This window comes from Odocoileus virginianus, chromosome 6 (assembly GCF_023699985.2).
Source record: "Odocoileus virginianus isolate 20LAN1187 ecotype Illinois chromosome 6, Ovbor_1.2, whole genome shotgun sequence".
Lineage (NCBI taxonomy): Eukaryota > Metazoa > Chordata > Mammalia > Artiodactyla > Cervidae > Odocoileus > Odocoileus virginianus.
The window spans coordinates 26625146-26642725 of NC_069679.1; the positions used below are offsets into that span (position 1 = coordinate 26625146).

General features: G+C 52.1%; 1 protein-coding gene across 3 annotated transcripts; it reads right to left on the bottom strand.

Moving 5' to 3' along the window:
• Positions 1-456: 456 nt before the first annotated feature.
• RPAP1 (RNA polymerase II associated protein 1) lies at positions 457-15561 on the bottom strand. Of its 3 annotated transcripts, none has more exons than XM_020877589.2 (25): positions 15455-15561; positions 14706-14962; positions 14258-14406; positions 13887-13976; positions 13335-13455; positions 12255-12476; positions 11205-11384; positions 10091-10206; positions 9714-9812; positions 8718-8819; positions 8331-8498; positions 8016-8198; positions 7754-7888; positions 7488-7658; positions 6913-7070; positions 6292-6450; positions 5935-6136; positions 5400-5509; positions 4962-5157; positions 4638-4790; positions 4280-4425; positions 2974-3730; positions 1299-1475; positions 1098-1157; positions 457-991 (listed from the first exon to the last, which is right to left on the bottom strand). In XM_020877589.2, exons 2-25 carry the CDS (start codon positions 14884-14886, stop codon positions 839-841), a joined length of 4188 nt encoding a protein of 1395 aa, XP_020733248.2. In that variant the 5' UTR covers positions 14887-14962; positions 15455-15561; the 3' UTR covers positions 457-838. The 3 variants fall into 3 exon arrangements, with proteins under 3 accessions (XP_020733248.2, XP_070325138.1, XP_070325139.1); XM_070469037.1 differs by having other exon boundaries at positions 15395-15481; XM_070469038.1 differs by lacking the exon at positions 15455-15561 and having other exon boundaries at positions 14692-14777.
• Positions 15562-17580: the final 2019 nt, after the last annotated feature.

Consider the following 17580-nt stretch of genomic DNA (forward strand, 5'->3'; position numbering starts at 1 on the left):
TGGGGGCCTCCCAGGTGGCGCCAGTGGTAAAGAACCCACCTACCACTGCAGGAGGCTTGGTCTTGATCCCTGGGTTGGGAAGATCCCTATGGAGGAGGACATGACAACCCACTCCAGTATTCTTGCCTGGAGAATCCCATGGACAGAGAAGCCTGGCGGGCTACAGTCCATGGGGCTGAAAAGAGACAGACATGGCTGAAGCCACTTATACACATGCATACAGAGACAGGATAATGACCTCATTAAGGATACCTACACTTCAAGTGGAATGCTGACAAAGTCCTTCAAGAAGTGCTCCATTCCCAAGAGCATTGCCCCGGCCTGGCTTCACTCCAGAACTGGGACCCATATTTTTGTCGTCCCAGATGTGGACTTAGTTTTCACCTCCCATTCATGATTTCTCCCCTGTCTCTCTCAGAGCAATCTTGCTTCCCTCAGGAATAACCCATCCCTTGATACCAATCCTGAACTAGTATATTTGAAACCAGTCCAAATCACATTCCCAGATTAAAAAAAAATTTACTTCAACGCCCAGCTCCAGTATTCATACACACTGATGCCAGGGCATAGGCAGAGGAAGAGAGGTATAGTTGGTTCATCTTGTCCCCAAGAAGGGGACATAGCTAAGTCACCCTTCACTCCCAGTGCAGACCCTCAGAAGTCCCAGATCATGGGCTTCAATTATCAGGATATACAGGTAGGTTCACCCAGCTCCAAAAAAGCTCAAAGAGGCAGGCCTTCTGCTCTTTTGTTTCCCGCCCATTCTTAGGACACAAAGCCAGGTATCTGTTGGTAACTCTAGGAGAGTGTATCCATCTCTTCATCTGCAGCAGCTATACTAGGTCTCTGATACTCCATGTGGGAGCACCCCTGAGATCCTGAGTTTCTGAAGGTACTGCTGACGCACAGGGGGCAACTGGGGATACAGCTCAAAACCCGCGGGAAGGGCAGAATTGGGAAGCTTATAGTAGAGAAGGTGCTGCCGCAGGCCCTGCAGAGAAGAAAGAAACTTTATGTAGCAGGTAGTGAGATCCTGTTGAGATCTGTTCCCCAATACCCTTCATTCTCCCACCTCCAAGATGTGCCCCACCCCCTACCTCATCTGTCAGCAGCCAAGTCTTCTGCAGCATGCTTCTGCAGGCAGCCTTGATCTCGTCCTAGAGGAAGAATAAGAAGCGGTGGCACCAGGCCAAGGGCAGGTACCTATCGCTGGCCTGGCTGGGCCCTTACCTCCTCCCCAGCTGGCCCAGTTCAATTGCAGGCCCCTTCCTCCCTTTGGAGATGGGGATGTAACTTACTGAGTTATTTGGGTCCTGGGAGAAGATGAAGCTGTTGACATGAGCCACAGCCACAGCATAGAGCACAGGGCACCAGCGTGGACGGAGGGCACCAGTAACCAGAGCCCGGAAGTAGAGCTGAAGGAGGGCCACGTTGTCTTCAGGAGGCGCCGTGTAGCACTCCAGGGACACAGGCAGCTGTGACAGGGGATATGAGGCATGCTGAGGGTCAGGGCATGATGTGGATCAGTGGACAATGGGGTGGAAGGTGGATGGTCACATGAACCAAATCCCTATCACAAGGGTCAAGGTTAAGGACTAAAGAGCTAGAAATGAACTTATTTAGAAAACAGAAGCAAACTCTCAAACATAGAAAACAACCTTATGGTTACCAGGGGGTGGGGGGAGGGATAAATTGGGAGATGGGGACATATACACACAACTATGTATAAAATAATAAGAAACTGCTGGGCCTTCCCTGGTGGTCCAGTGGCTAAGACTCTGAGCTCCCAGTGCAGGGGGCCCAGGTTCGACCACATGCTACAACTAAGACCCAGAGCAGCCAAATAAATAAATAAAATTAAAAAAAAAAAAAGAAACTGCTGCTGTATAGCACAGGGAATTCTGTAACAACCTACACAGAAAAATAATCTAAAACAAAAGAGTGGATACATGTATGTGTATAACTGATTCACTTTGCTGTACACCTGAAACATAATATTGCAAATCAACTACACACCAATAAATTTTTTTAAAAAAAGAAAGAGCTGGAAAGCAGTGGAAACTGGGAAACTGAGAAGCAGCTGTGAATTTCTACTGCCACCACCGCCTGTTTAACCTACTTGAAACTTTCAAAACGTCATATGCAGCTGCTCAATTCTATTACCAAACCATTCAAAAGTTCATGTTCTTTGGAATAGTAATTATTTTTCCAAAAAATTACTCTTCCTTAATTCCATGCAGAAAGATTATGAGTTTATATCCAATGGTGTTTATCAGAGCATTACCTAAAATAGCAAAAAATCAGAAACAAACTTTGATGCCCACTAAGGGGTTCTAATAAACTGTGACATACTTGCAAAATGGATTATATAATAAAAATGTTGATTTCTTAGGCTATTTAATAATGTGAGAAATACTTATTATATAACATTAAATTAAGAAAACATTATGTGGTGATCCCAATTTTATAAAAATATGTATACACATAAGAACTTCCCTGAAGGTGTAGTGGATAAGAATCAGCCTGCCTCTGAGCTTTTGCTTATGCTGTTCCACTAGGTACATCCTGTCCTTCCTCAACAATCCAAATTCTACCCAACTTTTTGTGTCCAGATCAATTCCCACTTCTTCCACAAAACCTTCTCCTCATGGAAAATCCACTTTGATCTTTGCCTTCTCTGAATCCTGACTTAACACCTAGAATCTGAATAACTGAGAACTATATTGGTTTCGGTACATCTCTTGTCTACACTGTAGCACCTCATGAGCAAGGAACCATGCCATTAATAATAATGAACACCTATGGTATGCCAGATACCATGATAAACCCTTTCCATGTATTTTTTCATCTCCTCAAAGCCCCCAAGAGGTAAGATAAAGAACCTCAGGTCACCAAAGCGCCCCGCTGCTCAGGAGTGCTTCCAAGGCCCAGGACAGGATGCCCATGGTGGGCCCTGCTGGGCTGAGAAAGTACCTGTGTCAGTGGCAGGCCCAGAGCTCGCAAGGCACCCACATGCTCCCCAAAGAGGGCGAGGCGCAAGGTGACGCTGAATCGACGCTGTAGGGGAAGGAGAATCAGAGCCCCAAAGAGGTGGTCCCCAAAAGAGACAGCCTCAAAATGCTCCAGGAAGTTGGCATAGAGGTCTGGGAAAGATGTCAGGCCAGGAAGCGGGCAATCCAGGTTGAGATTTGGTAGGACTTCAGGCTGGCAGAGCCGGGCCAGGAGGGCTGCCACCAGGCGTTGTATTGGGGTCTCCCGGAACAACTCACTGTCCACCAGGAATACACACATGAGCCGCGCCAGGCGGGCAGCAGCAGACACAGCCCAGAGCGCCTGGGGGCGCCAGCTCTCCAGGACAAGCACCCACTGCAGGGCCCGCAGGGCTGTGCCCACAGTGTCAGCAGGAGGGAGTCCCGAGGGGGTGTCTGAGGCCCGGTGGTAGAGTTGAATCAATGGCAGGAAAGGCCAGTCAGTGGGCAGCAGCGGCTCCTTAGGCACAGCAAGCAGCAAGGCTGGGACTCGCCGGAGCTCCCCTCGGTACAAGGCCTGGGAGGCGAGCAGGCTGGCCCGGGCCAGTGAGCAGTGGGTCAGGTAGCAGCTGCGGATGCTGGGGAGGTCATGGCAGGCCTGAGCTAGGAGAGCCCCTCGTCCACATCCAAGGTATCCGCCGCTTCCTAAGGACAGCCGGTCAGAGAAGTCAGCTGCCTCCGGACCCCCTGATGCTCTTTCTCTGTAATGGAACACGAAAACAAAAATGAGGGCAAGAACCCACAAGGCCACCATCTCTCCAGGGCCTTCCAGAGGCTCCCAGGTCCAATCCTGCTCCTTCCTGTCCCCCTAATAACCATCCACAGGGCAGTTAAGAGGACGGACACTAGAGCCAGTTACCTAGGTGCTCGTTTACAGAACTCTGTGCCTCGGTTCCCTCATAGTAAAATGGAGATGATAAATAATGAAATGGGGATGATAATAATGATAATACCCATCTCAGGGTACAGGTTAAATAACTGAGTAACTGTTAGCTATTACAAGTGTACAGCTAGTTTATAACCATTTTCCAGCCATACAGTCACAGAAGTCTCATAGTAATACCCTAGTGTGTTATCCTCATCCTCACTTGACTAATGAGGAAACAGAAAACTCAAGACAGGCTAAGTGTACTCCATGGAAGAAAGAAAATTAAGCCCAGGTCTTCTGGTTCCCAATTCAGAGCGGCTCTGGCAACCACCACAGTAGCTTTTTGAAAGGGCTGAGTTGATGCTACCAAGCCTGGACTTACGGGAGGAACTCCAGCCGGAACACACAGCTCAGCAGCAGCTCATGGGCAAGGTGCTCACTCCCAGGCAGCAGCCGGCCCAGCAGGGCCAAGGCCATGCTGTGACAGAGGGCCACGTCAGTGCCTGCCACTGGTGGCTGGAGTGTTGCCTGTGGACAGAAAAGGGGGAAGGGGGAGGAGGAGGCAGAGGGGGTGAGGGGGGACACAGGGAACAGAAGTGAGGAAGAGAATACGCACCAACGGGCACAGGTTCTGGGCATGTCTTCAGGAAAGTAGGAGCTGCATGGCCTGTTGGAAGCAGCACGTGTTCCAGAGAGGTAGGATGGGGTTAATGGGGGGGTGGGGGAATAGGGGCACCCACCGCTCTCTGGGCCAGGGTGAGTGCCAGGTACTGCAGGTGGTACTCATGGCGCAGGGCCCACGCAGAGAAGGGGGTGAGGTGCGGAGCGGCCATGGGAGCCACACATCGCAGGAAATAGTTCTGGAGTCCCGGGGCAGCCAGTACAGTGGCCAGCTGAGGAAGAGCAAGTGTGTTCAGATTTGGAAAGTGACTTCGATGCCTTCTGGGGCTCCCCGGCTGCCCGTCCCCTGCCAAACTCAGAAATGAGGGTTTGACAAAACAGGCCTCCTTTCCCCAAGGGGAGCCCTCCCCCGGAATCCTGTCATCTCGGCCCCCAGCACTCACCTGGCCACACAGTCCTTTGTGGATCTGGCCCAGGGTGTTAAGAAGAGACAGGAGGGCCGTGAGGAATGGGAAGGGGGAAGCTGAGCCAGCCAGACTGAGAGGGGGGTGGCCCCCTGCACAGCCCAGTGACGCGAGGCTGGAGATCGTTTCGGGGGCCACAGCACAGGACTGTGGGTTGCACAGAGGGGAGCAGCACCTGGAGGCAGAGTGGAGAAGCTGAGGGGGCTCTGGTCTGAGGTGTGCTGGGTTGTCTGCAACCAAGGTCAGTGGCAAGGTGGCCATGCAGACAGAGCCCACATTCCCTGGAGCCCCCAGCTGCTGCCTACGAGGGATTCAGGTCTCCCTCAAGCTGAATGGACCAGGGAGCTAGACTCAGGAACCTCATAAGAAGCGAAACTGCCTCCCCTCACCAACCTCCACCACACACAGAGTACATACCCCAGGGATTCCCATAGGCTGCCCAGAGATGGGTGTTCCAGCAGGGGCAGCAGCAGCCCCTCTGACAGGCGCTCCATGTCCTGCAGCCAATCCTCTGGGCACAGGCCTGGCTGAAAGACCATGAGACTCACTGAGCTGATGGCCCAGGAGCCCCCATCCTCCTAGATCCTGTGCACTCAGGCCGAGCCTATGATTCCAAGATCCCCACAGTGAGAGTTTGGAGGCTTCTGCCTTCTGACCCTTCTGGAAGGAGAGAGGACTCTGAGGTTGTGCTGGTAGGGGTCATGAGAGAGTGTAACGGCTCCAGGGAGGCTAAGCTGCTCTTTGGGGTTCTCTGGCCTCCACCAACATGGCTCCTTGGAAGCTCTACTGGATGTGGAGGTGGGAAGAGGAAGAATGCTAAGAGGGAAAAGATGGAGGGCAGGAAAAGGTGGCAAGAGGGAGGTACGGACAGGTGGAGATGGAGAAAGAGGGCAGAACGCTAAGACACAGACAGGGCGCCTAGGGCGGGGGGAAGGCGAGTAGGCAACCTCACCTGCTGGCTCCAGGCCTGGTAGTAGGCATCCAGGAAGAGCAGGCAGGCAGTGGGCACCGGGCCCAGGGCACTCCACATCTCAGGTCTGGGCAGCAACTTCAAGCTCTGTCTGAGACATGGCTCCACGAGAGGGTGGAGCCCAGACACCTGTGTCCAAGTGATTGAGCAAGGGGTCGCCAACAGACTGGCCTCAGCAGAGTCACTACAGGAGAGCCAAAAGGGGCCACAGTAAGGATCTGGCTGCCTGGACTGCCCTCTAGGCTCCGGCCACCCTCTTTCTGTGGAGGAGCCCTCCCACCCATCCCAGAGCTCCTGGCAGGACGACTCTCCACCGGCAGCTCAGGGGCTAGGGCCTACCTACTGGCTTCATGGGCGATACAGCCGGCTGCCAAGGTCAGCTGGGTGAGGAGGGTGAGCAGCGAGGCGATCCTCTGCAGGGCGAGGGGCCGAGGCACAGGGCTACTGAGCTCCTTTGGCACAGCCTGCAGGGCTCGCATCAGCACAGGGTATAGCTCCCTGGTGGTGGTGGTGAGGGGAAGACAAAGACCACCCTTCAGTGTGAGGAGGGAGACAGACAGAAGACATAGGGAAAGGCCTGCCCTGGGGCCTCTGCAGGCTGGCTGCGGAGGAGCAGGAGGGAGGCCTGGGCCAGGGTACTCTGGTGAGGCTTCAAGGGAGGCTGGGGGCTAGGGGGAGGGCGGCAGCCCCCAAGGCTTCCACACTACACACTTCAGGGAATTTAATATGATTTCACCCAGATATCAATGCTGTGATGCACACAGTGTGGTTAACCCAGCCTTGCTCCACTCCCCCCTGGCTAGCCCTGATGCCCCAGCTGTCTTCATTCCTCCCAGAATCACCTCTTCCTCATGCCCAGCCTCCCTCTGAGCCTGGACCTTGAGCAAGGCTGAATCGTCAGTTCAGGCCAGAGTGCAGGGCCGGAGGGGTCTTGAGGGGACTACCATCATCTCTTCTCACCTATAAAGGTCACTGCCTAGGCCGTAGGAGGCTGCCACTGCCCACAGGCGGAAGGCCTCGGTGCTCAGGGTCTCAGCTTCCTCCAGGGGCAAGGCCAGATCCTGGGGGTCTTCAGCTATAAAGCGGCTCAGGCGGCTCCGGAGATCAAAGCCGCTCAGCTGGGGGTGGGCAGAGAGTCCGGGGATCAGGATCGCTGGAAGCCCTGTTCCTGGACCCTCTGATGCCACAGGGTCATAGTTCAGGACTCGGGTGAAACTACCTCATCCATCCCTCCCTTCTGCCCTCCTGCCTGCCTTCTTGTTAGCAGGCACTTGCTGGGCACCTTTGCCAAGGCTGCTTGGTGCCGATATGTATGTGGCCCTGCTGGCCTGGGTGCAGGGGACAGGCAGCCTTCCTAATGAGCGTAGAGCAAGCCTACAGGAAACACGAGGCTCCTTCCGGGGGGTTTCTGTTGCACTTTTAAGCAATTGGAACAGTTCGGAAGAGAAAGGTGGCATGACTGGGCTGCCTAAAAGTGCAAGAGCCACGCTTAGCCCCCAACCCAGCCCCCATCACCTGCCCTGTGTCCTGCTCACCAGCCGGGCAGCAATATTCCTACCGGCCGAGGCCAGGACACGAAGCAGTTTCATGGCAGGAGCACAGGGCACTCTGTGTAGACTGGAGGTAGGCCCCGAACCCATGGGGGACCAGCTGGTGGGCAGGAATTCTCGCACCACAGTCTCCACCAGCCGAGGGCACTCTAGCACCTGTGAGGGCCAGGAGGAAAAGGGATGTGGGTGACTGAGGGGCAAGGCCAGGCCCAGTGAGGCTCTTTGCCCAATCCCTGCCTCCTGTCTCTCACCCTTGTGGCTGACTCCAGGGAATGCCGGGCCAGGCGGATGAGCACGGTCAGGATGTCAAGGACCACAGAAGGTCCTGGGCAGGTCACCTCCAGTATGTAGCGCAGCCGAGGCAGCAGGTTGGTAGCCAGAAGCCCCTGAGGTTAAGATACAAGCCCCCTGACAAATGCAGCTGGACCCCAGGCCTTGATGACCCCTCCTCCTCCCAACACGGGCTTGCCCTGGAGGTCACGGGACTGGGTGCAGCTGACCGTGCACTTGTACCTTGATGACATCATGTCGGGCCAGCTCAGATGGAGGCCGGTTTCCTTCTTCAGGATTCTTGGTTTTTGCCTTTTCTGCTGGGGGTTCTTCATCCTCGTCCTCGTCCTCCTTGCCCTCCTGGCTGGGCATCAGAGCGAACATCAGTGCTCCATGGTACCAAGAGAAGGCGCTGTCGAGGAGCTCCTGAGAGAGGAGAGTGGGGGTGGAAAGAGGAAGAAGGGATCGGGTCAGGAAACAGCTCGTCGGTGAGGGCAGGCCCAACAGGGGGAGTAGGGACCACGAGGCCGAGAAGCTTCATTCCTTTGCGTGTTGTACCTCATCTCCAGGGGCCACCAGCAGGGCCCGAAGAGCCCGGACAGCAGCTGCGATGACCCCATCCACTCTGTCATCCAGGGAGAAGCGCAGCAGGAAGAGGAAACCGGCATCCAGAAGGAGGTGCAAGACACTACCCACCAGCCGGTCCCCAAACTCTCCAGCCTGGGCCTTGAGGGCAGGAGGAGAAAACCTTGCTGAATCTGCTGAAGGTACTGAGTCTTCGTCCTAGAGCCTTCACTTACCAATCTAGGACCCTGGGTTTGACCTGTTCCCAGTGTGACCCACAGACAGCTGGGGTTTGGACCAGTGAGTCAGAATGAAATGGGCGAAGGGTGGGAGTCTAAGGGGCAGGGGGGGTGGACAGGACCAGACCAGTGGTTCACTCACCCTGCCGATGACCTGGGCCAACACGTGCAGCGCTAGAGCTCTCTGCTGGGACACCTGGCTGCGTGTCAGGTGGAAGAGCTCCTGAAGGGAGTACCCTGCTCTCTGGAACACGGATAAGAAGTCAGAAGGAGCCAAGACACAGGGCAGCACCCATTAACAAATATGCGGCAATCCCCATCTGCCATAAATGGAGTTGGGTGTCTAGGCGAAGACAAAAGTGATGTTTCTTGCCTCTGCTTTCCATGAATCCTCAAACTGGTAAAGAAAATAAGACTTGCACACAAGTAACCACAGCCTAAGGCAGATTGGGGGGAAATGTAGTCACTGGTGTTTAATTTGCAACTAAAGAACAGGAGAGACAGAGAAACTGTCCCGGAAAAGTGATGTGGTCTTAGTGAGCGGACAGAGCCCTGATGGCCGGGCATGAAGTGAAAGGTAAAGGTTTCCCTGGAGTGGGCTTCAGGAACTGCGTGCTGGAGGTCCAGGAGCAGAGGGGGTGTGTGGGGGGAAGGTGGCCGAATGTGCAGCAGGAGGGAGGGAGGCAGAGCTGTAGGGTCAGCAGGGACAGATGGCGGAAGGGCTGTTCTGCTGTGTTGAAGAGCCAGGGCCTTATTCTGGGAGCATTCCCTGAGCAAGGAAACGTTCTGAGGCAAGAGATAGCCTGAACCGGGTCAGAGGAAATCAGTACAGCAATCCCATTGGGGAGTGAACCGCAGGACAGAGTGAGTAGAAGACATGGTGACTGAGCAGACAAGAGGGAACAAGGCTTAGATGGAGGAAGCAACGTGGAGAGCTGACAAACACGAAATTGGCAAGTTCTGGTGACTGGATTGTGAGAGAACGCAGAGAAGGATTTCAAGCCTTAGAACCAGCAGGGTCAAGAACTGGAATGGGTACACAGGAGGGTCAAGGCAGCTGAGCAGCCGCCCTTCTCCATATGGTTGTTAAAAGCTCTTGCTGAGAACTGTTCAGTACTCCTTGGAGCCCATGCCTCACCTCCGCCTCCTCTCCATGGTGGTGCAGGCCCAGATGGGTGGGAAGGTCCATGTCAGGGGCCAGCAGCTCTCCCTGAAGACTGAAACGGGCCTGCATCCTCTAATGGGTAGAGAAAGAGGGCTATGCACTGGGGCAGCAGTGAATTCCTCACGTCCTTCCTCACTATAACCCCAGGCCTCTCAGGACTTAGGTCCTGCCTGGACCTCTGACCTGAAGTGGGGCTCCTCTGGCCTGAGGGGCCAGGCAGGAAGAGATGGGTGAGCACAGAGAAGTTTCTCCAGCTTGAGGGATGAGGAGGGCCTGAGTTCTGGGTGCAAGAGCAATAGCTCCACTCACTCCCACCCCGCTGCACCCGTCAGCCAGCGGGCCCTCCTCACCTCCTGCGTCTGCTGCCGCCGGAGTGGAGGCAGGTCCTGGGTCCAATGGAGCTTCTCCAGCTCCACAGTGTCCATGTGCAGCCATTCTTTCTGGGGAGTCACAGGCAAGGCCAGAGCTGGGGAGATGGGAGCAGAGTAGTTTCCCTAAGGGGCTCAGCTTGCTGATCTATTGGGGTCCCAGGTGTCCAGAAGTTGCCACATCCACCTCTGCCCAAGGGTCTGGCAACCTCTGCCCTCAGCTGTGGCTAACGGCACAGCCCACGGCCTGGAATGACTACTATGGCAGACAACCTGTCCTGGGCTCTAGCCCCTTGCTGACCCCAAAGATTTGCTGAGAGGGGAAAGAGGAAGAGGAGGAGATAAGAAAGAAAGGAGAGAGGAGCAAACGAGGAAGGGAGGACCACAGACATCAGGGAAACCCAGTTCTCCACTCGAGCACTGACTTTCCAAAGGAGCAGGGGAGTGGAGACAATGAGGGGGCAGCTACACTTCAGCAGAGCAAGATACCGAGACACACACCTGCCACCTCCTCTTCCTCCTTCCTCACCCCACCCAAGCCCCATCCAATTCGCTCAGCTGTTCTGGAGCACATCTCCGAGCAGGAGGTTCCTAGGGCTGTCCAAATTCAATTCTTCTTTTGTAAATCACTAATAAAATAATCCAGTTCCTGGAGGATGAGTGCTCCCACTGGCCTTTCTGCTTCAGGCGTGGCCTGTTCACAAGACCTGCATCAGACCCTTCCTCTCCCACCACCTTGCCATCAGAGAGAGCAGAGGCAGAAAGAACTGTGGGATGGATGGAGCCAGAGCTGGGGCAGCGATTGCAAAGGCAAGGGGCAGATGGTCTGTGGGGGAGGGGGCCATTCAGCCATCATACTGTGCTGTCTCCTACCGGGGAAGGGGGAGAAGGAGCAGTTAGCAGGACGGGAACACAGGAAGCGTGTGCAGGAAGAATATATGCATGAGCAAGTGAAGACTGATTTCAAGCCAAGCATGAGGATTAGCATTACATGTTCAAGGACAGAGAAGGTTCTCTCTCTTCCCATCTGCCAGACCCGGGAGAAGGGATACTTTCCTCTGCTTTCATTCCTCCCAAGTCCCCTCCTCCTCCAAACCTGGGGTTTCTGGCTCCAGCTCATCTTCCTGCCTGGGCACACTGGCAGAAGTTGGTGCAATGACCTCCTTTCCAGTGACCTCAGCAGAGGGTCTTCCTGGTCTCTGCTCCCTTGTGGCCTTCTCTTCTGCTTGCTCACAGGTACGGCTGTGAGATTTCAAAAAGGCAACCAAGCTGGGATCTAGAACACAGTATGAAGAGGAGAGTGGTTGGAGGCATACCCTTCCCAGCCTCCAACAGACCCAAAACCCGCTGAATGTGGCCTGTCTGTGGGTGCCAAAGCCAAGCAAGGAACTTCCCAGCCAGGGTATGGGCCCCCTGGGCTCTCTTGCAGCCTCAGCAACCCATATCTGTCACTAGAACCTGCCTACCCACCTATCCCTCCATTTTTCACAGTCCTCTGGTCCAGCGCTCTCTGCCCATCCCTGTGCTTGGCTTCAGGTCAAGGACCAAAGTAAGGGGCTAATGCAATAAATGAATCAGTGTTGGCTAGGGCCAAAAAGAAGGCATTTAGGGGAATAGTTTCTCACTTTCAGTTATTTTATTTATTTACTTATACATAAATATTCACTAAAAACCTAATACATGCTATGCTCTATGTAAGTGCTAGATACATAGTTTGGAATAACATTGACTTGACAAATACTGTTTTGGTGACCAGAAACTGGGAGGGAGGTGTAATACAGCACAGCATATAATTCACATAAAACAGAGTGTCCTGCAGCTGTACTAGAGTACAGCCAGAATACAGTGTATACTATACTACACCTGTACTGTATACACGACCTACTGGTTAAAAGCACAACCCATGAGACCAGGTAGACCTGGATTTACATCACATTCATGTTCCTTAACAGGCTGCATGACCTAGGGGAGAATTTCTTCAAGTTTTGAGCCTCAGTTTTGTCTTTCATTAAATACATCAGGTTAGCATCACCTGCCTCACAGGTACAGTTTGAGGACAGAATGAAAAGCACTAACAGTAAGCCTTCCTCAATAAATGGCAATCCCTTCCTAGCCCAGTCTTGGCAGGAAAGGCCGGTACCCATACCAAGCTGAGCCAGCAGCCGCTGCTGTTCCTGCAGGATCTCCTCTGGAGCCAGAGCTTGCAGTCTCGCTACGTTTTCTTCATGGATGGTCTGGGCTTCCTGCTCAGCCTCCTGGCTCTTGAGCCCCTTCCCTGTCACCAGATGGGGTCCCTGGAAGCTGTAGCTGTTCCATGGAGGCTGGCTGCCCTGCTCCCTAGTTGTGAGTGCCTCACAGGTCATAGCACCTACAAGAAGAATACGATCCGTTCACTGCCTCACTCCGACTGGGATTCCTGGGCCTCTTCTCTAATCCCATTAGCTCTGGAGACAGACGATGTCCCAGAGTCTTCCCAGGCACAGAGCAGAGACCACCCACCCCCCCCCACCCGCCCCCAGATATGACACATGACTAAAGGCACCCTGGGTCTGGCTTGGGGTGATGATCTCTGTACTCATTTTCCCCCTTGGATTTACATGAGGTTTCCCTCAGAAACACCCCACTGACTCTTCTCTTGGATGTCTAGGCAGACGTCTGCCTCTAGAGGTCTGCCCCCAGTTCTTCTCCTAGTAATTTGCATCCATGTTCTGGCCTACATCTTTATCTTACAGCCTCCACCAGACGCTTCAGGCTGCCCCGATGGCTCAGCAGTAAAGAATCCACCTGCGATACAGAGACGCAGGAGGCCTTGGGTCCGATCCCTGGGTTGGGAAGATCCCCTGGAGGAGGGCATGGCAATCCACTCTAATACTCTTGCCTGGAGAATCCCACGAATAGAGAAGCCGGGCGGGTTACAGTCCACAGGGTTGCAAAGAGTCAGACACAACTAAAGTGACTGAACACACACTCACACACACACCAGACATTTCTATCCCCTTTTTTTCTCCTATAGTCAAGTAATGATCTGCCCTCTGCCTGCACGTAAGACCCAGATATGGACCCAAACTGCCCACACTCAATACTCTCAGTAGGGTATGGAACAGCTCCTATTTAGATGGCTCAAATGCACTTCAGGTTTGAAGCAGGAAAGATGAATATCCAGAGATGACTCTATGATTGTGTATTACCAAAAAGCTGAGCCCGAGCCTCTTCAATCCCCACTCACTCTCTGGTGGGTCCAAGATAGATGCAACTTCTCTAACTGGTGAGACCTTGGCTCCATATGCTCTCCTGGCTGCAATTTCCTGGGCGAAGATGCTTCTCTTACCAGCTGTTGCTGGCTTCCCCTAAAGGGCAAAAAGAAAATCCAGGTGACAGATGCTCATTACCCTATTTTCTACTCAACCTATTGATGTCACTGGAACAAAGAGATACAAGAGATTTAATCTCCAAGGGTCACAACCCTAGTCCTCAGAAAAAGCAAGGCTCCATAGAAACACAAGTTTTGAAGTCTGACAGACTTGGGGTGGACTTCTGGCTCTTCTATTATATGTGTGGTGTAGGACAAGTTATCAGTTTTCTTATTTGAAAAATGGAGATAACAATGCCTACGTTATATGGCTGTTACGAGGACTAATTGAAGTAATGCATATAAAGTGCTTAGTGCTGTGCGGTTTTAACAATGGAATTGTTTATCATTATTATCTACCTGGGGAAGATGCACTATGATGCTCACATGACTGTCCCCTAAACACCATCTAAGGTGACCTCTGCCTACCTGTCTCCTCTGTGAACGATGAAATACAGGAGGGAAAGCAACGCCACTGGACACAGGCAGATTCACAGGCATTGAACTTGTATCTCGTTCCTGCAGCAAAAAGTACAAAGCAGTAAAGATACAGACAAATCCTCAAGCTCAACGCTATCCCATTAACCTTAGTACTGTATGACTAGAACCTCACCCTAAGGAGTTATGAACCCACCTTTCTTCTTAAGGCACAGTGATTCTAAACCAGCCCCCAACCTGACTGCACAGGGATGAAGTCCCATCTTTCTGAATCACTCTCTACTCAGTAAGGCTCACCAACCACACCCAACATCCCTGCTGCCCTAGGATGCCTTGCCCCACTTAACCAGGGTGAGACGCACAATAATCTTAGTCAAGACAGCAGTGATGTGCTGATCGTGCCTGTTCAGCCTCTCTTCAGGGTCCTCATGTTCAGGCAGGAGATGGCCAGGGCTGGGCCTGGCTCTCTTTGGGGGAGCAGGCACCAAAGCTGGGGGCAAATCTGGGAGACCTAAGAAAGGGAAAAAACCCAGATGTGAGATTACTCATATCTTCCCAGGAAGAGACTGAGGGCTAGAGGGAAGCCAAAGAAAGAAAGGCAGCTGCTGTGGGGCCCTGGCTCAAACTGTGTCACCTTGGGTAAGGTATTTAATCTCTCTGGATTCAGTTTCTTCATATGTAAAATGGGGCTGCAGCAACAGAGTTTTGCAGTTCTGAAATAATTATGGGCAATCCAGCCACATCAGGAAGAGGAGAAAACCCTGAGGTTGTACCCCTCTCCTTTTCAACCGCATACCCACAGCCACTCACTGTCCAGCATCACCACATCCCGATGACCCTGCAGTGGAGACTGCTCCAGGTTGGCATCCCCAGCTCTCCTACTTCCTTTCTTCACCAGCTGTACTGCTGGGGTTGCACCAGCTGCAAGAAACTGACTTTGGAAGCGCAGCAGGTCCACCTCCGACTCCCCTGGCTTTGGTCTCGACAGCATCTTGACACTCCAGCTGCCTCCCTAGTTCAACTCCTTCCAGCACTGCTTCAGCGTAGGGGATTCACTCTCATTCACCCTAGAAGCAATAAAGATAATGGGCCCTCTGCAACTGAACCTCAATTCTTTTTTGTGCATCAGAGAAGGCTCCTTTTCCCTGGGTTCATATGGACTCATTCCTCCTCGTTCATACCTTATTGCCATTCTCTTTATTTATTTATTGTAAATTGTATTTACAATAGCTTGAAAACAATAAAATACTTAGTAATAAATTTCACCAAAGCAGTCCATGACTTATACTCTGTCAGGCCCCACAACTGCCCTAAAGGGTTGGGCTCTACGGTCACAGGTGCTCCAGGATCACCCGTGTCAGCAAAGAGAAACCACGGAGTCTCAGACTATGCTGCCTGCAGATGAAGGGCCGTGCCTAGGGTCTCCGCATCGAAGAGGCCGCGGCCGCCCCTGACCAGACCAAAGACACTGGGGCAGGCTCCGACAAAGAACTAAATACCCTTATCAGAGACCTCAGCCGGGATCTCCTGCAGTCCATCCCGCCAGCCAAACCACCTACTTGGTCTAGAACCACCTGGGCGCCGCCATCTTGCCCCGCTGGGGCTGGGCTTCCGCCGCCGCCGGTTTTGAGCTTCCGCTCCGCATCCCGGCTCCGCCCACTCTTGGGAAGGAATTGCCGTTTGGGTGTTCTGGACTCTTGAACAGGAAAGTACTCCAGCAAGTAAGCTTTACGCAGACTCTCTCTACGCAAACAATACCAGTGACAGAGGCAAAGAGTTACTCAGACGCCTTCCCGCACTCACCAGCCGGGATAACCGTATGCTACATGCCAGCACCCAAGCTCAGGAGCAGCGGATAGAAACCTGCATACTCAGGAAGGTAGCCTCCCCAGTGTGATTATGGACGAGTAAGATTACCGGGGCTTCCCAGGTGGCTCAGTGGTAAAGAATCTGCCAGCCAATGCAGGAGCCTCAGGAGACCCGGGTTCGATCCGTGTGTCGGGAAAGTCCTCTGGAGGAGGAAATGGCAACCCACTCCATTATTCTTGCGCGCATTATCCCATAGACAGAGGAGCCTGGTGGGCTACAGTTCATGGGGGTCACAAAGAGCGTTGGTGACTGAACAAGAATATAACCAGGACAAAAGAAAGGTGAAGCCCAAGGAATTCCTTGGAATCTTCTATCTGCACTACCTGTGTGCCATGTTGGAAGCATACTGCCCACTATCAGCTATCACCAGTTACCTTTTCACAGGCATGTCCCCTGTTCCCTTGTGTAAACTTTGAGTTCCTTGGGGGGAAATCAGGTCTTCTTTTGTGCATCCATCATGCTCACCACCCAGTATATTGCCATGCTCATATGACCTTAGTAAATCATTGCTTGATTGAAGGCCATCTTAGGGCCCCCAATGTTAGCAGGCGTCAGAAACCCCTGGAGGGCTTGTTAAACCAGATTTCTGGGCCACATCTGAGTTTCTGATTCACTCAGTCTCTTAATAGGAACCAAGAATTTGCATTTCTAGTAATTTTCCAAGTATTCTATAAAATCCTTCTTTAGCTCTCTTGGTTTCAACTGCAGAAGTAAATTTCAGCTGCTAGGATTTAGCCAACCTTGGGATCCAGATAGTACTGGCTGGTCAGAAGTTAATGGTGAGTGAGGGAGGGAAATTGAATCCAAAAATGCAGGAAGAATGGATATAGAAAACCATTGTTTGCAACCACTAATGACATAATTACTGCAGGCAATGATCACCAATGATTGATAAAACTATTAGGTAAAAGGTTGATGAGAACTTTGGATGGATGGATCAGGTGGCCAACTTTTTAACCAACTGATGAATCTTAAGGTCACTGAAAATGAGGCCACTGGGCATAATGTGCCCTCTGATACAATGCTACTAAAAGTGCAAAACTTTTTGCACAACAAAGGAAACTATAAGCAAGGTGAAAAGACAGCCATAAGAATGGGAGAAAATAATAGAAAATGAAGAAACAGACAAAGGATTAATCTCAAAAATATACAAGAAACTCCTGTAGCTCAATTCCAGAAAAATAAATGACCCAATCAAAAAATGGGCCAAAGATCTAAACAGATATTTCTCCAAAGAAGACATACAGATGGCTAACAAACACATGAAAAGATGCTCAACATCCCTCATTATCAGAGAAATGCAAATCAAAACCTCAATGAGGTACCATTACACGCCAGTCAGAATGGCTGCTATCCAAAAATCTACAAGCAGTAAATGCTGGAGAGGGTGTGGAGAAAAGGGAACCCTCTTACACTCTTGGTGGGACTGCAAACTAGTACAGCCACTATGGAGAACAGTGTGGAGATTACTTAAAAAACTGGAAATAGAACTGCCATATGACCCAGCAATCCCACTCCTGGGCATACACACCAAGGAAACCAGATCTGAAAGAGATATGTGTACCCCAATGTTCATTGCAGCACTGTTTATAATAGCCAGGACATGGAAGCAACCTAGATGCCCATCAGCAGACGAATGGATAAGGAAGCTGTGGTACATATACACCATGGAATATTACTCAGCCACTAAAAAGAATTTGAATCAGTCTAATGAGATGGATGAAACTGGAGCCCATTATACAGAGTGAAGTAAGCCAGAAAGATAAAGACCAATACAGTATACTAACGCATATATATGGAATTTAAAAAGATGGTA